At 41.2% G+C, this 22,193-nt stretch overlaps 2 protein-coding genes and 1 pseudogene across 3 annotated transcripts in view; all 3 read left to right on the forward strand.

The window, feature by feature from the left end:
* Nucleotides 1-1,745, forward strand: part of NUP107 (nucleoporin 107) — a 44,590-nt gene extending 42,845 nt beyond the window's left edge. Inside the window, exons 27-28 of one of the 2 annotated variants that reach the window (XM_022571586.2) lie at nt 862-1,029; nt 1,393-1,745. In XM_022571586.2, the coding sequence (XP_022427294.1) occupies nt 862-1,029; nt 1,393-1,500 (276 nt within the window). In that variant the 3' untranslated portion in view covers nt 1,501-1,745. The remainder of the gene's footprint in view (nt 1-861; nt 1,030-1,392) is intronic. The other variant, XM_022571585.2, reaches the window with a different exon arrangement.
* Nucleotides 1,746-2,699: 954 nt separating this feature from the next.
* LOC111173650 (NPC intracellular cholesterol transporter 2 pseudogene) lies at nt 2,700-3,881 on the forward strand (annotated as a pseudogene).
* A 952-nt stretch (nt 3,882-4,833) lies between these two features.
* On the forward strand, nt 4,834-21,724 carry SLC35E3 (solute carrier family 35 member E3). Its single transcript, XM_022571584.3, has 5 exons — nt 4,834-5,413; nt 6,239-6,349; nt 10,257-10,415; nt 14,267-14,349; nt 19,276-21,724. Exons 1-5 carry the CDS (start codon nt 5,012-5,014, stop codon nt 19,460-19,462), a joined length of 942 nt encoding a protein of 313 aa, XP_022427292.1. The 5' UTR covers nt 4,834-5,011; the 3' UTR covers nt 19,463-21,724.
* Nucleotides 21,725-22,193: the final 469 nt, after the last annotated feature.

A 22,193-nucleotide genomic window follows, 5' to 3' on the forward strand; every position in this document is an offset into this window, starting at 1 on the left:
TTTTTTTCTGCACTCTTAGTACCCACAAAATTTTTTAGAAAGACCCCTGTATACTTATAAAGGAATGCTCACTGTTTTCTCTACAGTGTTATCCTCATGTATCTGTTAGTTCTGTCCCAATGCAAATCTTCAGATTCTTTTTTTTTTTTTTTTTTTTTTGCGGTACGCGGGCCTCTCACTGTTGTGGCCTCTCCCATTGCAGAGCAACAGGCTCCGGACGCACAGGCTCAGCGGCCATGGCTCACGGGCCCCGCGGCACGTGGGATCTTCCCGTACCGGGGCACGAACCCGTGTCCCCTGCATCGGCAGGCGGACTCTCAACCACTGCGCCACCAGGGAAGCCCCCCAGATTCTTTTAATTTTTCTATTTTTAATAAATTATACAAAGACATCATAAATTCATTCTCTGTTTAAAGAAACAAAATATGTGCAATGAAGTTGTCCTCCCTGTGCACCTCTCCCCTCATCCTGATGCTTATTCCCAGCAGGAATCACTGCTGGTGGTATGAAGAGCCCTCTCCGTCCTCCTGGTATCTGTGTTTCCTTCTGTATATATCCAGGGCAATGGTTATTATTTTCTGTTCTGATTTTTGCTCTAGTCTCTGTTTTTCCTTTTATGCATGTTTTTATTTAAACATAGTAAGTACAAATTCAGAAGCATTCTGTTTTCATTTTCAGACTTCTGACTCCTCTGAAGATACCATGATAGAAACCCTGCCTTGTTTTATTTTTAGTTAGCATGACAAGCTTTACAGAAACACTTTAGCTTTTACCTGTTGCTTTTTGGTTTGATTCATTGACTCTTTTGTAAGGGTATTTAGCTTAAAGTTGTTAGAATGACTACTTGATGTCTGTCTGTAGGATGCTGAGGAAGACCATGAAAGAACATATCAAATGGTTTTACTGAGAAAGCTTTGTCTGCCAATGTTGTGTTTTCTGCTTCACACCATATTGCATAGTACCGGTCAGTATCAGGAATGCCTGCAGTTAGCGGATATGGTATCCTCTGAGCGCCACAAGCTGTATCTGGTAAGTTCTAGAGCATTTGCACTTTTAAATTTTAGTGATAACCTCTGTAATAATATTTAGGTTTGTGAGATGTGTTTATATTCTTTAGATGTTCTTAGACTTTCTTAAAGTAGGGATCCAGTTTTAATGTTTGTGCTTTTATATCCAAAATATGTATACATTTCTAAGCAGTTTGAAGTATATAGACTGGTCCAGAGAAGTAGCTTTGAAGTCCTGGGCTATCCTAATATACTGGCCTCTGGCTACATAAACCTTAAAGAGGAATTTCTTCTTGCATTAAGCTAATCAGGTTGATTAGATGACTGTAAATTCACACTCTTTTTTGTTCTCATTCTTAACATTTTTCTCTTTTTTAAAAATCAGGTGTTTTCTAAGGAAGAACTAAGGAAATTGCTACAGAAGTTAAGAGAATCCTCTCTAATGCTCCTAGACCAGGGACTTGATCCATTAGGATATGAAATTCAGTCATAATTCGTCTGCTGTTTGTAATCTCAATAATTTCCATGATAAATGGAAGTTTTTCTGTAAAATATATATATTTGTAATTACTGGGTTTTTTCTTTTGCCTTATGGGGAAAATGTTTATGAAATTTAGGCATTTAATTTTGTACTTTTAAGAATATTATGGTGACACTTTGAAAATTTAATGTATTATATAATTCCCTGTGTTTATTAATAAAACTATATAAAAACTAAAATTTTCTGTTCATATGAATTCCAGGAACGTCCCTCTATTATGTAATAAGAAATTAAATTTCCTGTTATCCTTTTTCCCTGTGATCATAAGTACTCTGAAATCTTAAAGAGGATGGAAAGTAGATACATGTTTAAGCCAGGTATATAAGTCCTCATCATAAAATTTGGTGTTTTTAAAATATTACAGTTAATTAGATGAACATAGCAAGAATGTTTTCTAAAATAATATTATGCTATTTTCTTTATTTTGATGATGTTTCTAGTTTATTAACTCTCATTCAGCAAACCTGCTCTAAAATAAGTTGGAGCATGTACAGACTTAGAATAGTATTTGGCACACAGCAAGCAGTGAATAAATTGGGGAATACACAGTGCGTAAGATCTCATCTAGCCCTTCCAGTAGGGGAAATACAATAAATATATTTTTAAATGCCATTTTAAAATACAAGTAATCCAAGCAGGGAGAAACTATTTCCAGCTAAGAGGTTTCTGAGGAAGTAGCATTTGAGCTGGGGTCTGGGTAATGCACTGAATTTGCAAAGACAGAGATACAAGCACAAGAAGGGTGGGGCACTACAGATTAGGAAATCAGTATAAGCAAGGCCTACAAATGGTAAATGCATGTTTATGAATCAGCATTTATGTTGAATTGACTAGCGTGTAGGACTTATAAATGAGAGATGACCAAAAGAGAGAATGTGACTCTAAGAGAAAACATGATGTAAATGGATTATAAACCTGAATATAAACGCTGAAACCATAAAACCTTTAAGAAAAATAGAGAATATCTTTGGGACCCAAGGGTAGGTAAAGATTTCCTATACAAGAGACAGAAAGCAATTACCATAAAGGAAAAAATTGATTACTTAGACCATCAAAATATAAAACTCTGCTCTTCAAAGACATTAAGAAAATAAGTAAGCCACAGACTGGGAGAAGATATTTGCAGAAGGATAACTGACTAAAAAAACTCGTGTCCAGCATATATAAAGAACTCTTAGGCTTTTTTCCTTGAGCTTGCAGTCTTAGCTGCGATGCGTTTCTTGGGTGCCGCGTTCCTGTTCCTGGCACTCAGCGCCTCTGCCCTGGCCGAGCCGGTGCATTTCAAGGACTGCAGTTCTGGGGTCGGAGTTATAAAGGAAGTGAATGTGAATCCATGCTCCACCCAACCCTGCCAACTGCACAAAGGACAGTCTTACAGTGTCAATGTCACGTTCACCAGTAGCACTCAGTCTCAAAGTAGCAAAGCCGTGGTGCATGGCATTGTGATGGGTTTCGCCATTCCCTTTCCTATTCCTGAGCCTGACGGTTGTAAGAGTGGAATCAGCTGCCTCATTGAAAAAGACAAGACCTACAGCTACTTGAATAAACTACCCGTGAAGAGTGAATACCCCTCTATAAAACTGGTGGTGGAGTGGGAACTTACGGATGACAACGACCAACGTCTCTTCTGCTGGCAAATCCCAGTACAGATTGAAAGCTAGAGCTATTTGATGCCAATATGTCCGTCTGGGGGTGAGAGAGCACGGGTGGAGGGAGAGGAGGAGAGATCAAGTCTAAACTGAATCAGTGCCATAAGATGAAAGGAATTTCTAGACTGCCGTTCTAGCCTCTCAACCTCCAAAAGCATCTAAGACCCTATTTCCTGAGAGCTCAGAACTGTCGCCCCTGTGTTATCCTTTGTAAAAGGGTTGAAGGAAGGAAGAGAAAGTGAGACTGTAGGGATTGATTTGTCTTCAGGGGGAGTTGTTTGTTTGTTTTGGTTTGGTTTTTGCTTTTGGAATAAGGAGGGTCTAACCAGACATGATCCAAATGAGGCTGCTTGGGGGATATTGGATAACTTGCCCTAGGGTTACTAGCCCTTGCAGCAAAGCACGGGTTCCAAACCACATCCATCTAGCTGGGATATTACATCTGCAAGTTCCTCATCTCCACGTGCCTCGTTGAATTCAGTGCATCTGGCCAATGAGCTTCCTCACATCCAGCTCCGCTGCTTCACTGGCCATGACTTGCTCTGCAGTGGTGTCCAGCGTGGTAGTGGAGGGGAAGTATTCTACAACAGAAATTCTCTGCAGTTAGCTCATGTCTCCTTTACTATCTTAGGTGGTTTTCATTAAATGCATCACTTGATTAGCAAAAAAAAATAATAATAAAAAGGCCAAAAAAAATTTAAAGAGCGGACAAAATAGTACAACAGATGATTCTTGAAGACATACCTAACCATGTGCCTGTGAAAAGTGCTCAAGTCAATGGTGAATGCAAATTAAAACCATGAGATACCACTATACATTCATCAGAATGGCTAAAATCGAAGACTAACAACCAAATGTTTGGGAGGATGTGGAGCAACTGTGACTGGGACATATTGCTGGGGAATGTAAAATGGTACAATCTTTGGGGAAAGTTTTGACTATTTCTATTCTTGTGGATAACTATTTTATTGACCTTTTCAAATATTATAAACAACAATTTACCCTTTAACCCAGGAATTTCACTCAAATGCATAATGCTTAGAATAAGTAAAGTGATGTGACAACAGATGAAATAGATTGAAAATATGGTAGAATACCATATACAACTCTGACCAAGTATATTAGAACATCTAAGTAAAATGGACACTTCTAGGACGATGAAAAACCAAACATTGATTCAAAAAAAAAATCTGAATAGTTTACTAACCATGATGAGTATATGAGGGTTCATCATACTGTCTACTCTATGTTTGGATTTTTAAAATAAAATGTCTAAAAATATGGTTTCAAGAACGTAAAATGTTCAAGAAGTAATGCTTTCCCGTGCTTGGCGAGGGCTAAATTTGCTCAGCACCAAGAATACCTAGCAAGTCTACTCAACCGACACAGAAAATACCAAACAAGAAAGGGGTCCCAGATTGGCGCAGCCAGGTTTAGGTAACCCAGGAGGTACTGGACCAAGCACGCAGCTCTCCGCACCCAGAACTCAACGCGCCTGCGCAGGTAGAGGCCGCTTCCTGAACTGTTCAAGGGCGGAAGCGCGGGCTCCCCGAGTCACGTGGCCGAGGGCGGAAGGGGGCGGAGCGCGCGGGACGTGCTGCCGCGTAGTCGCCGGCTGAATGGGCGGTGGCAGAGCATGTGTGATCCGCTGAGGCTGCAGCTTGCCAGGGACCCAGAGGTTGCATGCCTCTCCCCGGCCGGACCGTAAAGCCGGGGGCTGCGAGGACGCGGCGGCGGCGGAGGAGGCAAAGGGCAGCTGGAGGTAGGCCGGCCGCCCCTTTCCGAGGGTGAAGGGCCCCGGCTCCGCGGGGGTCATGGCAGCGCTGGCCGATAGAGTACGAGGCAGAGGGCGCATCGCCGCCGGGCTCCTGCTCAACCTACTGGTGTCCATCTGCATCGTGTTCCTCAATAAATGGATCTATGTCCACTACGGCTTCCCCAACATGAGCCTGACCCTGGTGCACTTCGTGGTAACTTGGCTGGGCTTGTACATCTGCCAGAAACTGGACATGTTTGCCCCCAAAAGTCTGCCGCCTTCCAAGCTTCTCCTCCTGGCCCTCAGCTTCTGTGGCTTCGTGGTCTTCACCAACTTATCTCTGCAGAACAACACCATAGGCACCTATCAGCTGGCCAAGGCCATGACTACGCCGGTGATCATAGTCATCCAGACCTTCTGCTATAAGAAAACCTTCTCCACCAAAATACAGCTCACGCTGGTGAGTAGCTTCAGCTGGGCGAGGCGCACCTCTTAACAACCCACCTCCTGGACAGTCTTTCTCCCCGGGAAATTTGAATGGTTACCCTTGCGCCACGCTCTTTCCCGTGGTCTGGAAATCCACTCGAGTCCTTTGTGAGCAAGTGAACTTCAGGCTTATTTGGGGAAGGTGAAAAAAAGCCATCTTGGCGCTCTGTTGGGCTTTTAGCCCAGTAGAGTGTGCTTGTGTGAGTTTTAATAACTACTGTTTGATGGAAATCCTTAAATGCTATGATCGGTAAGAAAAGAAAGCTGTGTTGGGTGATGCAAATCTGTATGGGATTAAGTGCAAAAGCTCAAACTGAAAAGCGTTTATGCTAAACGTAAAATGTTAAGTCTCAGGATATGTTTGCGGCGACATACTGCAGAGGCTTCAGCGTCTTTAAATAAGACTAAAATAATTTTAGCACTTCATAACTTACAGCATTTAAAATCTTAATGCTTTTGTTATATGTTTATATATTGTTTAGACACTGGTTTTGGGGTCCATTTACTACTATGTGCACGCATGTGGTATTTTCTTGCAAACTGCAATGCATCGACTCATTTTACCCAGAATTTTACTTTAAATAGAATTAAATGTGAGCGTAAATATAGAATTATCATATTTCATTTTGAAAAAATAGGATTACCAGTCCTTTTTTTTTAAATGGAAAAAATATTTATAGAGGTTCATTGTTTCCTAATGATGTTTTTATGATTAACCTTTCAAGACACTGTGAAAGGAATACTAATTTTATGTCTCATAAATTTAATCTGAACAACGTTTACCTCTTTTTCTTTACAGATTCCTATAACTGTAGGTGTAATCCTAAATTCTTATTACGATGTGAAGTTTAATTTCCTTGGAACGGTGTTTGCTGCTCTTGGTGTTTTAGTTACATCCCTTTATCAAGTGGTTGGTAATTTTTTTTTTCTTTATGTGCCCTTTTTAGCAGATTTCATAAATTTTGAAGCTGTGCCCCAAGGTTTAGACAATACAGTATAGAGACAATAGACTGTTGGGAAGAAAGCATAATTGCATAAATTGTCTGACTGAAGAGAAGAAAGGAGACAGAGAAACTTGGGTGTATGATGCTCACCAAGTACCTCCCTACCTGTTTGTAAGTGTATATTACCCATGCTTAACAGTCTGAGTTTGGGGTGATGGTATATTATTTTCTGGGAAATCTTTACAAAATGAATAGTAAGACTTTTTACTTGAGGATTGAGTCCATTGGTTGTATTTACCATTTACTCTTTAATTAAGACATTACTGTGAAGGAGTGAGTACAGGTGCAAAAATTTGAACAGGAAAGGAAAATTTGAGATTTATAGACCTTTGCCTCAGAAGATATGCTGCTGTTACAGCTCGTATATTCTAATCATTTTTCTCCGTCAATATTTTATAGCAATGGGTATTTCACTTCTTGCACTAGCGCGGTGACTTGCCTGTAACAGCCATTTATTTGACATTTGTTCATGGATTCACTTACTTCATTACCATAAAATCTCAACAAGTATTTTTGTTTGTTTCTTATATATTGGAGGAAAGAATAGTGAATGGCGAAGGGTACAGTGAAACAGTGTTTTCTCTGTACTGAAAACCTTGGACTGGAAATTGTGGTTTCCAGTGCCTGCGTATGGGGAATCAGAGCCAAAATGTGTGACCAGTTTTACTTTTTTCACAAACGTCCACTGGTTATAAACTAAGGCATTCTTGTTATGAATGTTAGGAGTTTAATAATACAGCTTTAGCATCTTAAATTTTCTAGTACTGGTCATTTCAGAAACATTGTTATGTGAAAATTCTGGGGTTGAAAACATTTCTTAGTGGCAGAGAAGCAGTTTAAATGAAAGAGAGCAGTGACATGAGAGGGTGGGGCACCCGCTGCATCTTGTCACTTGGCCTCAAGATATTCTGTCTTTTACTGCAGAGAGAAATCAGAGGAAGCTCAGGTTTGTGCTTTAAGAAAATTGCATTTGGGCATACTTCAGTGAGTTTAAAGTTAAACTTTTTAATTAGATACAGTCAGTGAACATTCCTATTTCTCTTTTTTGTTAAACGGACTTTATTTTTGACCCAGTATGGATTATTTATTAGATATAGCAAGAAATTTCATTTGTTGAACGTTAGAATTTCTTGTATTCTTTACACATCACTTCAATTCAGAGTACTCACTGCCCATGCCAATATGACCGTTTTTGTTCACACAAGTTTCAAAATTGCTATAGGGTGGAATCAAAGGATTCTGTATCTCTCAGGTAGATATCTGAAATGAGATTGACCAAGGAATGATTATAGACTAAGTCATGGGCAGAGTTTTTGATTATCAGTAAATGGTAAAAGTACTGGTACAGAATAGGTGTATTCCCTCCCAAAATTCATTTTAAGGAAAGTTGTATTTTCCCATTGTAACCTGGTATAATTTCTAAGTTATTTCTTCTTATACTGCTAGGGCATTAAAAAGAATTAAGAGATGAGTGACCAACTATTAGTTTTAGTGGCAGAAAGATGGTTGACTCCTTCATTCATTCAAAAGACATTTCTTCTGCTTTATGCTCAACCTTGATACAAAGATAAAGGGCAGCTATAATCCAGCATTGCAGAAACACGTGGAGACAGCTGATAACAAGTGGTATAGCTCAGAGTATGAGGAAAGTTCTGAGGAGCACCAGGGAAGAAGGGGTAGTTCTGCACGAGGGCGGTAGTGAGGTAAGATTTTATGGGAAGGTTAACAATTTAAATTGAAGAATGCACAGGAATTCGCTTAGCAAAGAAATAGAGCAGAGGTCTTTCTTTGCAGTGATGTGTGAAAGTACAGAGCATTTTTGGAGAACTTGATTTGTTTGGTGGGACTGGACTGGAGTTGCGTGGTGGAAAGACAAGGCTGAGGGGTGGGTGAGACCAGATGGCAGAGTTTTGAGTGTTATGCTGAGGAAATGTGCCCTTTATCCTGCAGGTACCAGGAGAGGAGTTCAGATGGGCAGTGACTTGATCACTCCCTGTGTTTTAGAAACTTCACTCTGGTGGCAGTGAAGGATGAATAAGAGGGACGACAGGGTGACAGGCAGAGCAGTCAGGAAGTGCTCCATGGTTTAAGGGGAAGACAGGAAGGGCCTGAATAAGGACAGTGGTACTGGACGTGGAAAGGAAAGAACAGACTTCAGAGGCCTTTTGGAGAAAGAATTAGTAGGACCTGACTGAATGTGAGAATGAGGAAAATAAGGAGTCTGATCCTTGGAGGAGATTATATCATTAATTATCGGACCAGCACAGGAGGAGCTAATTTGGAGAAGGAATTAATCCGCTTAATCTTAAACAAGCTCCTTCAGGTGATATAACTGAAGATGGCCAGTAAGCTGTTTGTTGAAGGTGGGACTTAAAGGATGCTCAAGGAAGGAGGTCAGAGCTGTAGATGTCAGCGGATAGTAAAAGATCAGTGAGGGAGATAAAAAAGGAAAGCCAGACATCTCTCTTACAGGTAGTAAGTGAAGGAACAGGTGAGCGAGGAAGCAGCGCGAACCAGCAGCCAAGTTCTTCCAAGAGAAATCTGCAGGTTCTGCAGAGGGCTGCGGCCGGAAGGGGACCGAGGGCAGTCCTTTGATGTGGCCACTGGAGGTGAAGGTGCCCTTTTGGGGAGCAGTTTCACGAGAGGGTTGGTGGGCAGAAGCCAGGCTGCACGGCAGTGAGGGCACGTGGTGGCCTCAGAGTCACCACCATTCCAGGCTGTCTGTCCTGTATCAGAGACACACAGCTGCCCACAGAGGCTGCTGGAGCAGCACAGGGCTGTGCACATACCCTCTGCATTCATTTTTGCTTGCTGCAGTGTCCCAAGCAAAAGAATCAATTCTTTGTCCTTCATGTTCACAGCAGACTCTCATTAAGGCTGACAGGAGTATGCTTCAGATTTCTTGCTCTTCTCTTTTTGTCTTGGTGAATTTCTATAGACTTAGAGTTTATGTAACAGTATACCCGGACCTACAGGAAAGAGGATTATGTAGGAGCAGTTATTCAAAAGCCTGGCTGTTCCTGCCAGATCTTATTCAGACAGTCCTATCAAGCTTTCTTTAAAGCCTCCTTTTCAGTTATATTTGTGAAGCATTTTGAGAACTGATGGGATTTGAGGCTTTGGGGTGTTGGTTCTACCGAAGGATAGTCTTTTAAAGTTTGTGATTATTTAGTTTATTGAGGAGTATTGGTGTGGGATTACCCACCGAAACGTCAGCCATAAGGAGGAAAGTTCCTTCTACCATCGATTGGGTTTTCTGAAGTAGATGAAAAGACCTCACATACCTTTCTAGCCACACATATTGGCAGCCACCTGGGATAACTGAGGTTTCTGTCAATCTGTAATTAGAGTCTGCCCTGCCCCCCAGTCTTCGTTTTGGGGGCCATTTTTAGAAAGAAATGAAGTCTGACATTGCATCTGTATTCCTGCTTATCCTGCTTATAAATATTACCCTGCTTAGAAATTTCCATTCCTGCCTAATTTTCCCAAGATCGCTGATGCCTGTGGGCCCCGGTATGCATTGACTTTCCCCATCTACTCAGATCAGGAGGGAAAAGAGGATTTTTTTTCTCCTTTATAATTGAGAAGAAAATAGATTATCAGACATTGAATTTATAAAGCTCCTTTCATGCAGGGAGCTTAATATAATATACATATATATTATTGATCTTTGAAATCTTATAGACTCATTAGGCATTTCCTCTTCCCCCCGCCCTGCCTCACATTCCCATGTTTGTGGCTAGAGTTGCATCTTTTGTTTGTTGAGTGATGCTGTTTTTTTCTGCCTAACTCGTTCTCTTTCCTAATTTTCAGTGGGTAGGAGCCAAACAGCATGAATTGCAAGTAAACTCGATGCAGCTGCTGTACTACCAGGCCCCGATGTCATCTGCCATGTTGCTGGTCGCCGTGCCCTTCTTTGAGCCAGTGTTTGCAGAAGGAGGAATATTTGGTCCCTGGTCAGTCTCTGCTTTGGTAAGTTATAATTGTTTTGGTGTCTAAGAAACAAGATAATAATAATTTCTCCATTATTAATGCAATTTTTAGTTTTCAGAGCACTAGCTCAGATCCATTCTCACATTTAGTCTTTATAATCACCCTTTAAGGGAGGCAAGGTAAGGATTATTCATTAGATGAAGAAACTGAGGCACAGAAAGATTGAGGGACTTGCTTAGGGTTAAATTGCCAGTCAGTGGCCAAACCAGGACTAGAATTCAGGTCTTCTGATGTCTGGTTACTGTACTGAGCCCGCCAGGCTATTGCCCACCAATACTTTGGGCATTTTTTTTGTTTCTTAAATAATGAAAATATAACTTTGTTGATTTTCTTGTAATAGTATAAGTAGTACATGCTCATTGTATGCATTTTTGAACATACATAAAATTATAAAGTGAAGGTCTCCCCAAATCCTGCCACACTAAGATAAACACCTTTACCGTTTTGGTGACGGTCATTTCATGGATCTCTTTCATATACACAGACACACGCATGTGTGTGTATGTTTAATTTCATATGTATGTAACCGTATTATATATGCTGGGTTTTGGGGAGGGTTTTTTTTTTTTTTTTTTTTTTGCGGTACGCGGGCCTCTCACTGTTGTGGCCTCTCCCGTTGCGGAGCACAGGCTCCGGACGCGTAGGCTCAGCGGCCATGGCTCACGGGCCTAGCCGCTCCGCGGCATGTGGGATCTTCCCGGACCGGGGCATGAACCCGTGTCCCCTGCATCGGCAGGCGAACTCTCAACCACTGCGCCACCAGGGAAGCCCTTTGGGAGGTTTTTTTGTGGCTGCGCCGCATGGCATGTGGGATGTTAGTTCCCCTACCAGGTATCGAACCCGTGCCCCCTGCAGTGGAAGCGTGGAGTCCTAACTACTGGACTGCCAGGGAATTCCCTACATATGCAGCTTTTATCATGGATTCCTTTTCCTCAGCCCTCCTACCCATACACACATCAACATCCCGTTACCTCACCCATGTCCCTTGAAATAAGTCATGTTAACATTCTAGTGTTTGTTCTTCCGTGTTTTTCTCCGTGCTGTGCATACCCACATGTAAACACATACAACATACACAGCCACAAATGCACGTATGTACACATAAATTGCACATTGGTTTTTTTACAGAAGTGGGATCATATTACACATGATTTTCTGTATCTTGCTTTTCTCACTTAACAATGTCCCATGAAAATCCCTTGAAATCATTCTTTCAGTACCTGTATAATAGTTCCAGTTCTTAACCCTATGAACAGTATTACAGTAAACATCCTTGTACATGTGTCCTCATGAACTGGTACTTTTTATTCTATGGGTTAGAGTCCTAGAGTGGAATTGCCAGATCAAAGGGACCTGTACTTTGGGGACATTTTTTTAATAAAGTTAGAAAGTATAATCCCCCTATTTAGGAAAGGAACTCCTGCTTCCCATACTTTTAACACAGTCAGTGGGAACGTCTTTTTTGCTGGTGGTGTTGATTTATCAAACTTGCATAGCCCTTACTCTGCTCCAGGCACTATTCTAAGCTCTTTGCAAATATTAACTTATTTGATCCTCATAACAACTTTATTAGGTGTTTACTGATGAGGGAACTGAGAGACAAAGCGTTAAGTAACTGACTCAAGGTCCACAGCAGAGCCAGATTTTGAATCCATGCATTCCAGATCCAAAGTCCACATTCTTAGCCACCCTGCGAGGCTGCCTGGGAGCAGATTGATCGTTGTTTCGAATTCATATACTTTAGCATTTGCACTTTTTTCCCAAGGTAGAAATCAGTGGACCATCTCTCAGGTAATATCTCCTCTTACTTTTACAAAAGTTACCCATCTTGGTCATCTTGCCTATCAACCACTGCAGCTTGAGCACCTTAGACTAGGAGGGGAGAGGCTTTATGTGACTGGCCCTCTGACAGATTTGAAAAGAGGACCTCAGCAGAAAGGCCATAAAAAACGTCAAAGAAACAAGAGCGTAGCCAGTCTGAGGCCATTGAATAAGGGAAAGTCACCTGCATTCCTTCTTGTCCCTAGAGGGCATCATTGCCTCAAAGTAGAGCATGTAATTGTGTTTTTAATGATGTGCCAGGTCATCAAGAAATAGGCATGTGACATTCTGTGAACTCAATAAAATTAACAAGGACACATTTCTAGAAACAGTTTTTAAAATCTTTAAGGAGCAAGTTTCTCTTAGTTGAAAATTTAATGGAACTCACTGTTGTAAAACAAATAAGGTGTTACTATTTCTACCTAAAAAGGCTGCAAATCCAATTGGCCTGGTCTTCTGACTGCACTGATTTAAAAATAGAAAACCCACATGGGACAGAAAGAATCTTCAAATATGACATTTTCTTTGGAATTTAAACTTCTTATTCAAATTGTAACTAATATTTTCTCTAGATTCTCTTATTTCAGAAATAGAAAATGGTTTTATAACTTTTACAATGAAATTGTGGGATACGTTTGGACAGAGTGTTGTGTGTGTCTACAGTGGTACAGCTGCTTTGGTCCCCCACCTCAGCCAAGTCGGTTAACTCGCCATCCCATGCACACACCTGGGCTTTCACGCCTCCATGCTTTGACCCATACTGTTTCCTGCCCCTGTTATTTCTTTCTCTAATCAAAACATGCATTTGAAATCCAAAGACTGTTCTTGCTTTTGCAGCCCAGAAGGACATCTCCTGTCTAGAGTCCTACAGAACCTATCGTCTGTTTGCCTATTAACGAGGTAGAGCTCAGGACTCATTTTCTTTTCTTGCCTGAGCTGTTCACCTTGTATTGCACTCTCTCTTTCATGTGGTTAAGAGGTAGCATGGCAGAGCAGGTTAGGAGCAGGGCCTCCAGTACCTTGGCCCTTCTTACTGGCTGTGTGTCTTAGGCAAGTTGCTTTACCTCTCTGTGCTCTGTTTTCTTGTCTGTAAAAAGGGAAGATATTTTACTCCCTCATGGCTGTTTGCAATGATTAAATGAGTTAATATATGTAAAATATTTAGAACAATTCTTGGTGCATAATAAGTACTATATAAGTATAAGCTATGATTATCAAGATTTTTATCATGTGCTCAAGCAGTTTCTAAGATCTTTGAGGGCAGGAACCCACTGTGTTCCTTACAAGGCCTGGCCTAGCTTTATAGGTACCTGATGAATGCCTACTGATTGAATTTAAATAAGAATAAATATAAACTCAATGGAAAAAAGATCTGGAAGGATATATACCAACGTATTAATAGTGGTGAGTGGTTGAGATTTAAAGAATTCCTTATGAGTTCTCTTCACAAGGAAAAAAACTTTTTTTCTATTTTTCTATTATTTAATTTTGTATTCACATGAGATGATGGATGTTCTCTAAACTTGCTGTGGTAATCATTTCATAATGTGTGTAAATTAAATCATGAGGCTGTACACCTTAAACTTACGCAGTGCTGTATGTCAATTATATCTCAATAAAACTAGAAGGAAAAAAAGAATTCTTTATATTCTTGCTCATCTTTATTGTCTGGTTTTTCTGTAATGAATATATATTACTTTTATAATAAGAAATTATTACAAAATAATTTTTCTTTGGATAGATAAGAAAAATGAATCTGGAGATTTACATTCAGAGGCAGGATATTGTTGGAGAATTTTCCATTGCATTTTGTAGACAAAATTACATTTGTGAATACTACTCATTCTGCTCTTTAACCCTCAGTTCTTGCTATCTCCCAACTTGATTCTCTCTTTTTAAAAATCTTGTTTTTAATGGTTGATAGAAGTGCCTGATGAAGTGTATTTTCACTTGATGATTGCAATGATTGCAGCTGCTTTGCATTAATGATTCTTCTGGTTTATTTGTAGCTGATGGTCCTGCTCTCTGGAGTAATAGCTTTCATGGTGAACTTATCGATTTATTGGATCATTGGGAACACTTCACCAGTCACGTATCCTTTTCCTAACAACTTACAAATGTGTAGTCTTTTATATTCTCCAAAACTCTGTCACACTGATTTCCTTATTTGAGTCTCACACTTTCTATTGCATGGCCTAAATTGAGTAGAGTGAGTTATTTTTAGTCTCTTACTAGAGTCTGTGGAAATTTAAAGAACTGTGAACTGGGGAAATGGGTTAGCTTTCTGTATGATGAATGCTTTTGAATTTTCTTTAAGGAATAGGTGACCTTTTCCCTTATCAGAATTAACGTAGAGCACCATTCCTTGTGCATAGTGGGGTTAAATAAATATTTGTTGAGTGAATAATGGGGTGGATACTTATGTTTTCCATCACTTTTCAGTTCTCGATAGTTTGATAATAATAAGGTAAAGATGTGGTTGATCCAAATAACAGAAAATAATTTCAGACCAGTTGCTCTGACTTTTGAGCTTGTTTTTGTACTTGTCTGGCTATGGGTGTGCCTGCTTTTCTCGATATTACTTCAAATCAAGAAGTGGAGTCATGACTTGAATGTCTGAATCAAACTCAACTGCCCATTTTTAACATTTTGCTTTTAATGAGTGAACACCGAGATGTCAACAAAGTAAAAAAGCAGCATATTTGCCCACTATCAGTAAATAACAGTGATAATAATGATAATTTTTTTAAAAAAACAATACCTGGGGACTTCCCTGGTGGCGCATTGATTATGACTCTGTGCTCCCGATGCAGGGGGCCCGGGTTCGATCCTTGGTCCAGGAACTAGGTCCCACGTGCCACAACTAAGTGTTTGCATGCCACAACTAAGGAGCCGGCGTGCCGCAACTAAGGAGCCGGCGCAACCAAATAAATAAATAATTTTTTAAAAATTTATTTATTTAGGGCTTCCCTGGTGGCGCAGTGGTTGAGAGTCCGCCTGTCGATGCAGGGGACATGGGTTTGTGCCCCGGTCCGGGAGGATCCCACGTGCCGCGGAGCGGCTGGGCCCATGAGCCATGGTCGCTGAGCCTGTGCGTCCAGAGCCTGTGCAAAAAAAAAAAAAAATATTTATTTATTTAGTTAGTTATTTTTGGCTGCGTTGGGTCTTTGTTGCTGTACACGGGCTTTCTTTTTTCCAGTTGCGGCGAGCAGGGGCCACTCTTCCTTGCAGTGCGCAGGCCTCTCATTGCGATGGCTTCTCTTGTTGTGGAGCATGGGCTCTAGGCGTGCGGGCTTCATTAGTTGTGGCACGTGGGCTCAGTAGTTGTGGCTCACGGACTCTAGAGCGCAGGCTCAGTAGTTGTGGCGCACGGGCTTAGTTGCTCTGCGGCATGTGGGATCTTCCCGGACCAGGGCTCGAACCCATGTCCCCTGCATTGGCAGGCGGATTCTTAACCACTGTGCCACCAGGGAAGCCCAATAAATATTTTTTAAAAATTAAACAACACTTAATAAATGTTTATTTTGTGTCAGGCACTGTTGCAAACATCTTGTGTGTATTAAGCATTTAGGTTTTGCAGCAGCTCGAAGAGATAAATTCTGTCATTTTGTTCTACAGAAGAGGAAGTAGAGGCACAGAGAGGTTGAATAACTCACTTGGAGTTACCCAGCTGAGAAGTGTGGTGTCCAGATTTGAGCCCAGGTAGTCTAGCCCCAGGATTTATGCTCCATGCTGCTAGATCAAGGCATCCAAGTATGCGCCCTGATTAAGAGCATCCATTCATTCAGTCAACAAATACTTATTGAATGCCCCCTAAAAACTGTTCTTTGACTTAATAAATATTCACATACTGAATATCTACTGTCTGTCAGGCACTGGAGATATAGCAGTGAACCGAAGAGACAAAAATCTTTGCTCTCACAGGCTTAAATTCTGGGAAGGAAGACAGGCTATAAACAAGAAAAATAAGAAATGGGCATATACAGGGCTAGATTGTGTTAAGTGATAAGGAGAAAAAGGTTAAGCAGGAAAAGGGATGTGAAATGTTGGGGACAGGGTTGCAGTTTTACAGAGGGTAGTTGGGAAGGCCTCAGCAAGACAGGTACTTTTGAGGAAAGACCTGAAGGAAGTGAGGTTGCTCTGTGCAGGGCAGGATGGGTAGCGTTCCAGGAAGAGGGGACAGCAGGTGAGAGGCTGGAAGAAACAAGAAGTCTGTGTGGCTGGAGCGGGAAGAACAAAGGGTGGGTTCTTTGTCCCTGAAGAGTAACAGGGGGCCTGACTGAGCAGAACTTTCACACGAGGACTCCTACACCAAGTGAGAGGGGACGGCGTTGGAGTTTTGAGCAGAGAAATGCCATGATTTTCTGTCTGTTCTAATAGGATCCTTCTGGGCTACTGTGTTGAGAACAGACCGGGGGTGCTTTTCAACTTCAGTGCTATTGGCCTTTTTGGTCCAGTGGACAGGCCTGTCCTGCCCATTGGAGCATGTTTAGCAGCATCTCTGTCCTCTACCCACTAGACGCCAGTAGCATCCCTTTCCCCAATTATGAAAACCAAAACTGTGTCCAGACCTTGCCCAGGTGACAAAATCACCCCTGGTTGGGAAAACCACTGTACTGAAAGTGGCAAGAGAAGAAGAGAAACCATCAGGAAGCCATGGCGGTTTGGTACCAGGACAGTCGCAGTGGATATAGTGAGAAGTGATTGGGTTCTGGATATATGTTCAAGTAGAGCCAGCAGGTTTTATTGGCAGACTGGATGTGGAGAATGAGAGAGAAAAGATGGCTGCCACCCGGTTTGGGCCTGAGCACCTGGCAGGGTGGAGTTGCCATGGACTGAAATAGGACAGCCCCCAGGAGGCTTGGGAGCGGGGAGGAAGACCAAGTGCTCAGTTTTGGGTAAAAAGAATCTGAGTTCAAGGTCGAGGTCTCTGTTGGAGGTATTCCGGAGAGAGTCAGTAGTGTGTAGATGTGGTTTGAAGCAGTGAGCCTGGCTGAGATTACCAGGCAAACAAGTGGAAGAAAAAGAGGTGCCCAAAGACCGAGTCCTGGGTCACCTCGGTGTTTAGAGTTTGGAGAGATGACAGGAGCCAGGCAGAAGGGGCAGAGAAGGAGTGATCAAGGTGGAAGGAAGGAGGACAGGGTGTAGAAGCCAAGTGAGGAGGAAGAGGAGTCAGCTGTGTCCAAGGCCGCTGACAGGTCAAGCTCGAGGAAGGCTGGAAAGGAATGGAGGAAGGGATGTGGTGAGGTGGAGGTTTTGACAAGAACTTCAGTGTGTCCAGGTGGAAGCTGACCGGAGCAGAGTGGAGAATTAGAGAGAGGAATTGGAGATGTCGGGTATAGATTGCACCTGTTTTGTTCTGTGTTATTTTTCTAATTTACAAAAGGATTCACTGAAGCATTTCTTTAAATTTGCCTTTCCTCTCATGTAAATATTGTTAACAGATCATGAGCACTTCAAAGCGAGGCTGAGGAGTAAGGAAATGCTGAAGTGCGGGAGCCGGTTCACTTGAAGATAGCTCGTAATTGAAAATGAAGCCTGCTTTATTATGGTTATAATTAACGTCCTCGGGAAGGTCCTCCACCCCGCAGGAAAATTACCCTTCTTGGGTCGGGCCAGCACAGGTACCCTGGTGACTCAGCCCGTGCTCTCCTGCTCGGAAGCAACTTCCAAGCTGCTTAGTTGGGCTCAGAACAGAGGAGGGGGCCTGGGCTTTGAGGTCGCACAGGTCCAGGTGTGCCAGCCCGGCCCCGCCGCTGCCTGTGGGCCTGCGTGACTTGTGGTAGATCTCGGGTCTCACTCTCATCACTTATGAAACGGGGGTTGTGGTACCTACAGAGTTGGGTGAGTGCTGGAGAGAATGTGTCCAGCACCTGGCAGGTGTTCATTATGCGTAAGTACTGCTGTTGATAGCTGACCCATCGGGTGCTTACTGGGTGCTCGAAGCCTCGCGTATATTAGCTTAGTTAATCCTCACAATGATGCTGAGGTACAGAGTGGTAGCTCTTTCTAGTACTGTTTTTGGGAAGAGTAGATGGGTACATATCAGACATCTGAAAAATCATAAAGTACTAATCCATATATAAAAAACTATTTAAAATACAGGAAGAGAATAATTTATAAAGGAACCATTTGTGTGTCTTTAGTTTGTCTTTTAAATGAACAGTGATTTGGAAACATCCTAATCCAGCAGCAAGTTACTGGCAGTCTGCTCATCTCAAACATGGACTTTGGAGTTAAATAGACCCATCTATGTTTGGCCTCTGGCTCTGCTGCTTACTAACTCTGTGATCTAAGTTACTTAAAATCCTCAAGCCTCTGCAGTTGTAGATGGGAGGAGTGATACCACAGTGAAGGGAAATGTGATGCTTAAATAAAATGGTGTTATATATGCACCTGGCGTAGTGCCTGGCATGTATTGGTGCTCGGTGGTGTTCCATCCCCTGTCCCCGATTCCCTCTTAAACTTAAGCACACTGGCTGTGTTGACCTTGTGTCAGCCATCTGGCACCTTTCACGTCTCACCTTATTTGCCAAGGGAAGTTTAGAAATGGTGCCATGAAACAGCATCACAAATTGCTCTACAAAAGACCTTCTCTGTACCTTGTTCTGAATCCCTTCCCCACCCTTGTACTGCAGCCCCTTTTCTCTTCTTTGGAGAGGTCAACAAGGAGAGTTGAGGCAGTCTCCTGTCACTGATTACTTGCTAAAACCTACCTGAAGAAGCTAGGATCAAGCCAGCACTTCACTGAAGTTCCTGTTCTTTAGATGGGGTGGGAGGCGGGGCGATGGGGGCAGGGGTGGGGCCGCTGTTTAGTCTGCGTTTCGTGCACTTCTCTCCAGGCACAGGAAGCTTTTGCTTCGTGGTGTGTGTGTGTGTGTGTGTGTGTGTGTGTGTGTGTGAATATAACATCTGGCTTGTTCTTTTTTATCCTTATGCTTCGTGGTGTGTGTGTGTGTGTGTGTGTGTGAATATAACATCTGGCTTGTTCTTTTTTATCCTTATCCAAAAACCTCAGCTATAACATGTTTGGACACTTCAAGTTCTGCATTACTTTATTTGGAGGATATGTTTTATTTAAGGATCCATTGTCCATTAATCAGGGTCTTGGCATGTTATGTACACTATTTGGCATTCTTGCCTATACCCATATTAAACTCAGTGAACAGGAAGGAAGTAAGAGTAAATTGATGCAACGTCCTTAATTAGGTTTTCATAGAGAAAAGAAAGTCGCCTGAAGAAGATAAAAAAAAAGTATTAAGTGTGCAAGTTACTTTCAAAGATGAAACAAAAATTATATTGCAAAATACATTAAATGATGGTTTGAAAGAAGTTAAGCAAAGGAAATTTTATTCATAAATATGACTTTCTTGGGACTTACCTGGTGGTCCAGTGGTTGGGACTCCACGCTTCCACTGCCAAGGGTGCAGGTTTGATCCCTGGTCAGGGAACTAAGATCACACAAGCCGTGTGGCACAGCCAAAAATTTAAAAAAATTTTAAGTAAAAATAAAATAAATATGACTTTCTCTTTTACAGTACCTTTTTTAAAAAACGTAATTCTCTAAAACATGGCTCATGCTTCTTTTCAAAGATGATTCTATGAAGCACACAGAATGTTTGCTTATATCAAATGAAGTACATGAAATTAAAGTTCTGTAATGGTGACAAAGGAATTCAGATCACTGTACTACAAACGTGTAGTGGTTTTTAAGGAAGGACACTTAGGACTCCCCTACTTGCTCTTAGGTGGTCCCCAATGTGAGCCCAGTTAGAATTTAGGCCAAAGTATTCAAGTCAGAATTTAAAGCTAGCATTTCTATTGATATTTTAGTTGTTTTAGTATAACTTCCTGCTTTTTTCATTTATAGATATGAAATAACATTTCTAGAAAGCAAAGTGTAGTAAAGGGGACCATAAGCCAAAATCCGGTTCTAAAAGTACCATTTCTCTAGTAGAAAATTGATGTAAGAAGTTAGATGTTATCAAAAAAACTACAGTTTCTGTAGGTATTTTCTTGTTTTGAGCTCTCAGTGAACTCTAGAAACTATACATGAAGTTAAAAAACAAAATAGCTCCATGTTTAAATGGCTCAAAGAAAGGACTACGGGAGGAATTGAGCAGGTTTCTTCTTATCCTGGTGACTGTTCTTCTGGCCTCTGAGCATTTCGTGTTGGTAATTTCTTAAGACTACCTTCCCGCCGTCATTCCCTACCCACCACGTGTGAGGCATCCGTGGAGCTTTCTTTGGCACTGAAGGATTTGGAGTGAACTATGTCAGCCTTTCTAAGGGGGCTGAGGAAAATCCTTGAGCAGCAAGTCAAGGCAAATGTACTCAAAGACTAAGCAGAAGCTTGATGAAGATACGAGGAAAGATTTGAGAGAGAAGTAGAGAAACAGTCAATATTTAACAAGTTCCATGAGTTTTTTAAAGGGATAATTTAAAAAAATGTTATGGGGGAAATACATGATACTGAAGGAAATAATTGTGCCACCTATTTAATTGCAAAATCTATTTCTGCCTTCCAACTTTTGACATTTGAGAATTCAAAGCAGTTGTTGATAACCTCTCACCATAAATTGACTGAAACAGGTAATCCCTCTTGTAATAAATAATTCTTTTTCTAAACATTGTTTAGAAACTTCAGGTGAGAACACAACACTTACGAGGACAAAGCCACGTGTATAAAATATGCCGTTTAGGATTATTTTTTTCCTGGCCTGTTTGAAGTGAAAAGCCTCACTGAAAATCTTATTTTGACAGAATTTCAATGTATCAGTCAATCTGTTGTGTGATTTTTATGTGTGGTTTTCTGTTTTTGTTTTAAATACTTTTGGTTCTTCTCTGTTTTCAAAGATACATTTTATTGTGCTAAGAAATACAAAGCAGATTGTCTTGCCAGATGGACCTCAGGAGTTATGTTTGTCTAAGAAATGTTCTCTGTGTATGTTTAAATTAACATATAATTATTTCCCCAAAGCTGGAGAAAAGTATTTCAGAGGATTATGCGACTTCTGTGCACTAACAGCTGAGTTGATTTGTGCCATGTACAAATTCTTCTTAACTGTAAATACAACTTGGGGAGGGGATTTATAATAAATGTTGGGGGAGAGTTATAATAAATGACCGATGTCAATAGGAATGCAAGGAAGGTTGGAACAAGACAGCATGGGAGGGTACGTATTTATAAGTGAATAAAATATGTACTCCTGGAACTAGAGCCTGATAAACAGTTTTTGCCCTGAAGACCGTCTTCCCATTGAAAAGGAAATTCCTGGGGGAAAAATGTTCCAGACCATAAGGACCAACCACAGAGACAAACCAGAAATGCAGTGCTATGGAAGAAAGCATGCTGGCTGTCCTTTTGTTACGGATGTAACTGCATTTGTTTTTTATTGTATGTTCGATGACTGGACTTCAGCTGTTACCTGTTATAAATAAAGAGAACCTGATGTTTTTACTTTCAAGTCGCATGTTAGGACCGGCAGAAGAAGGATGGCATCTGTGTATATGCAGGGGTAACAGTGGCCTGTCCAGCCCCCAAATATGCAGCATCTAATGAAACAAAATCCTCATCTCCCTTTTAAAATAACATAAAGGAGAAATCTTTTTCTATGAAATGAAGCAAGCTTTTTCCTGTTGCATTTTTAAAAATACTTTTTAAATCTTGCTAGTTTCAAATCAGTGGTCATCTTTTCTAAAATAATCTACTTAAAAGTGAGCACTAATCGACACTCCACATTGACCCCATCGGTGAATAGTCGTTGGGTGAATGAATATGCAGAATGGCCAAAGGAGAAAGTCTGATTAAACGAATGAAGACCAGATTTATTAGATAGATTCTGTTTTGCACTTTCTGTTTCCAAACTTGAACTGGATTATACTTGCTAACATCAGGAATACAATGATCATTTCATTCATTCAACAAGTTTTATT

The sequence above is a fragment of the Delphinapterus leucas genome, chromosome 11 (genome assembly GCF_059928025.1).
Source record: "Delphinapterus leucas isolate spDelLeu-1000000601 "Yukka" chromosome 11, BTC_Dleu_Yukka2, whole genome shotgun sequence".
NCBI classification, from domain to species: Eukaryota; Metazoa; Chordata; class Mammalia; order Artiodactyla; family Monodontidae; genus Delphinapterus; species Delphinapterus leucas.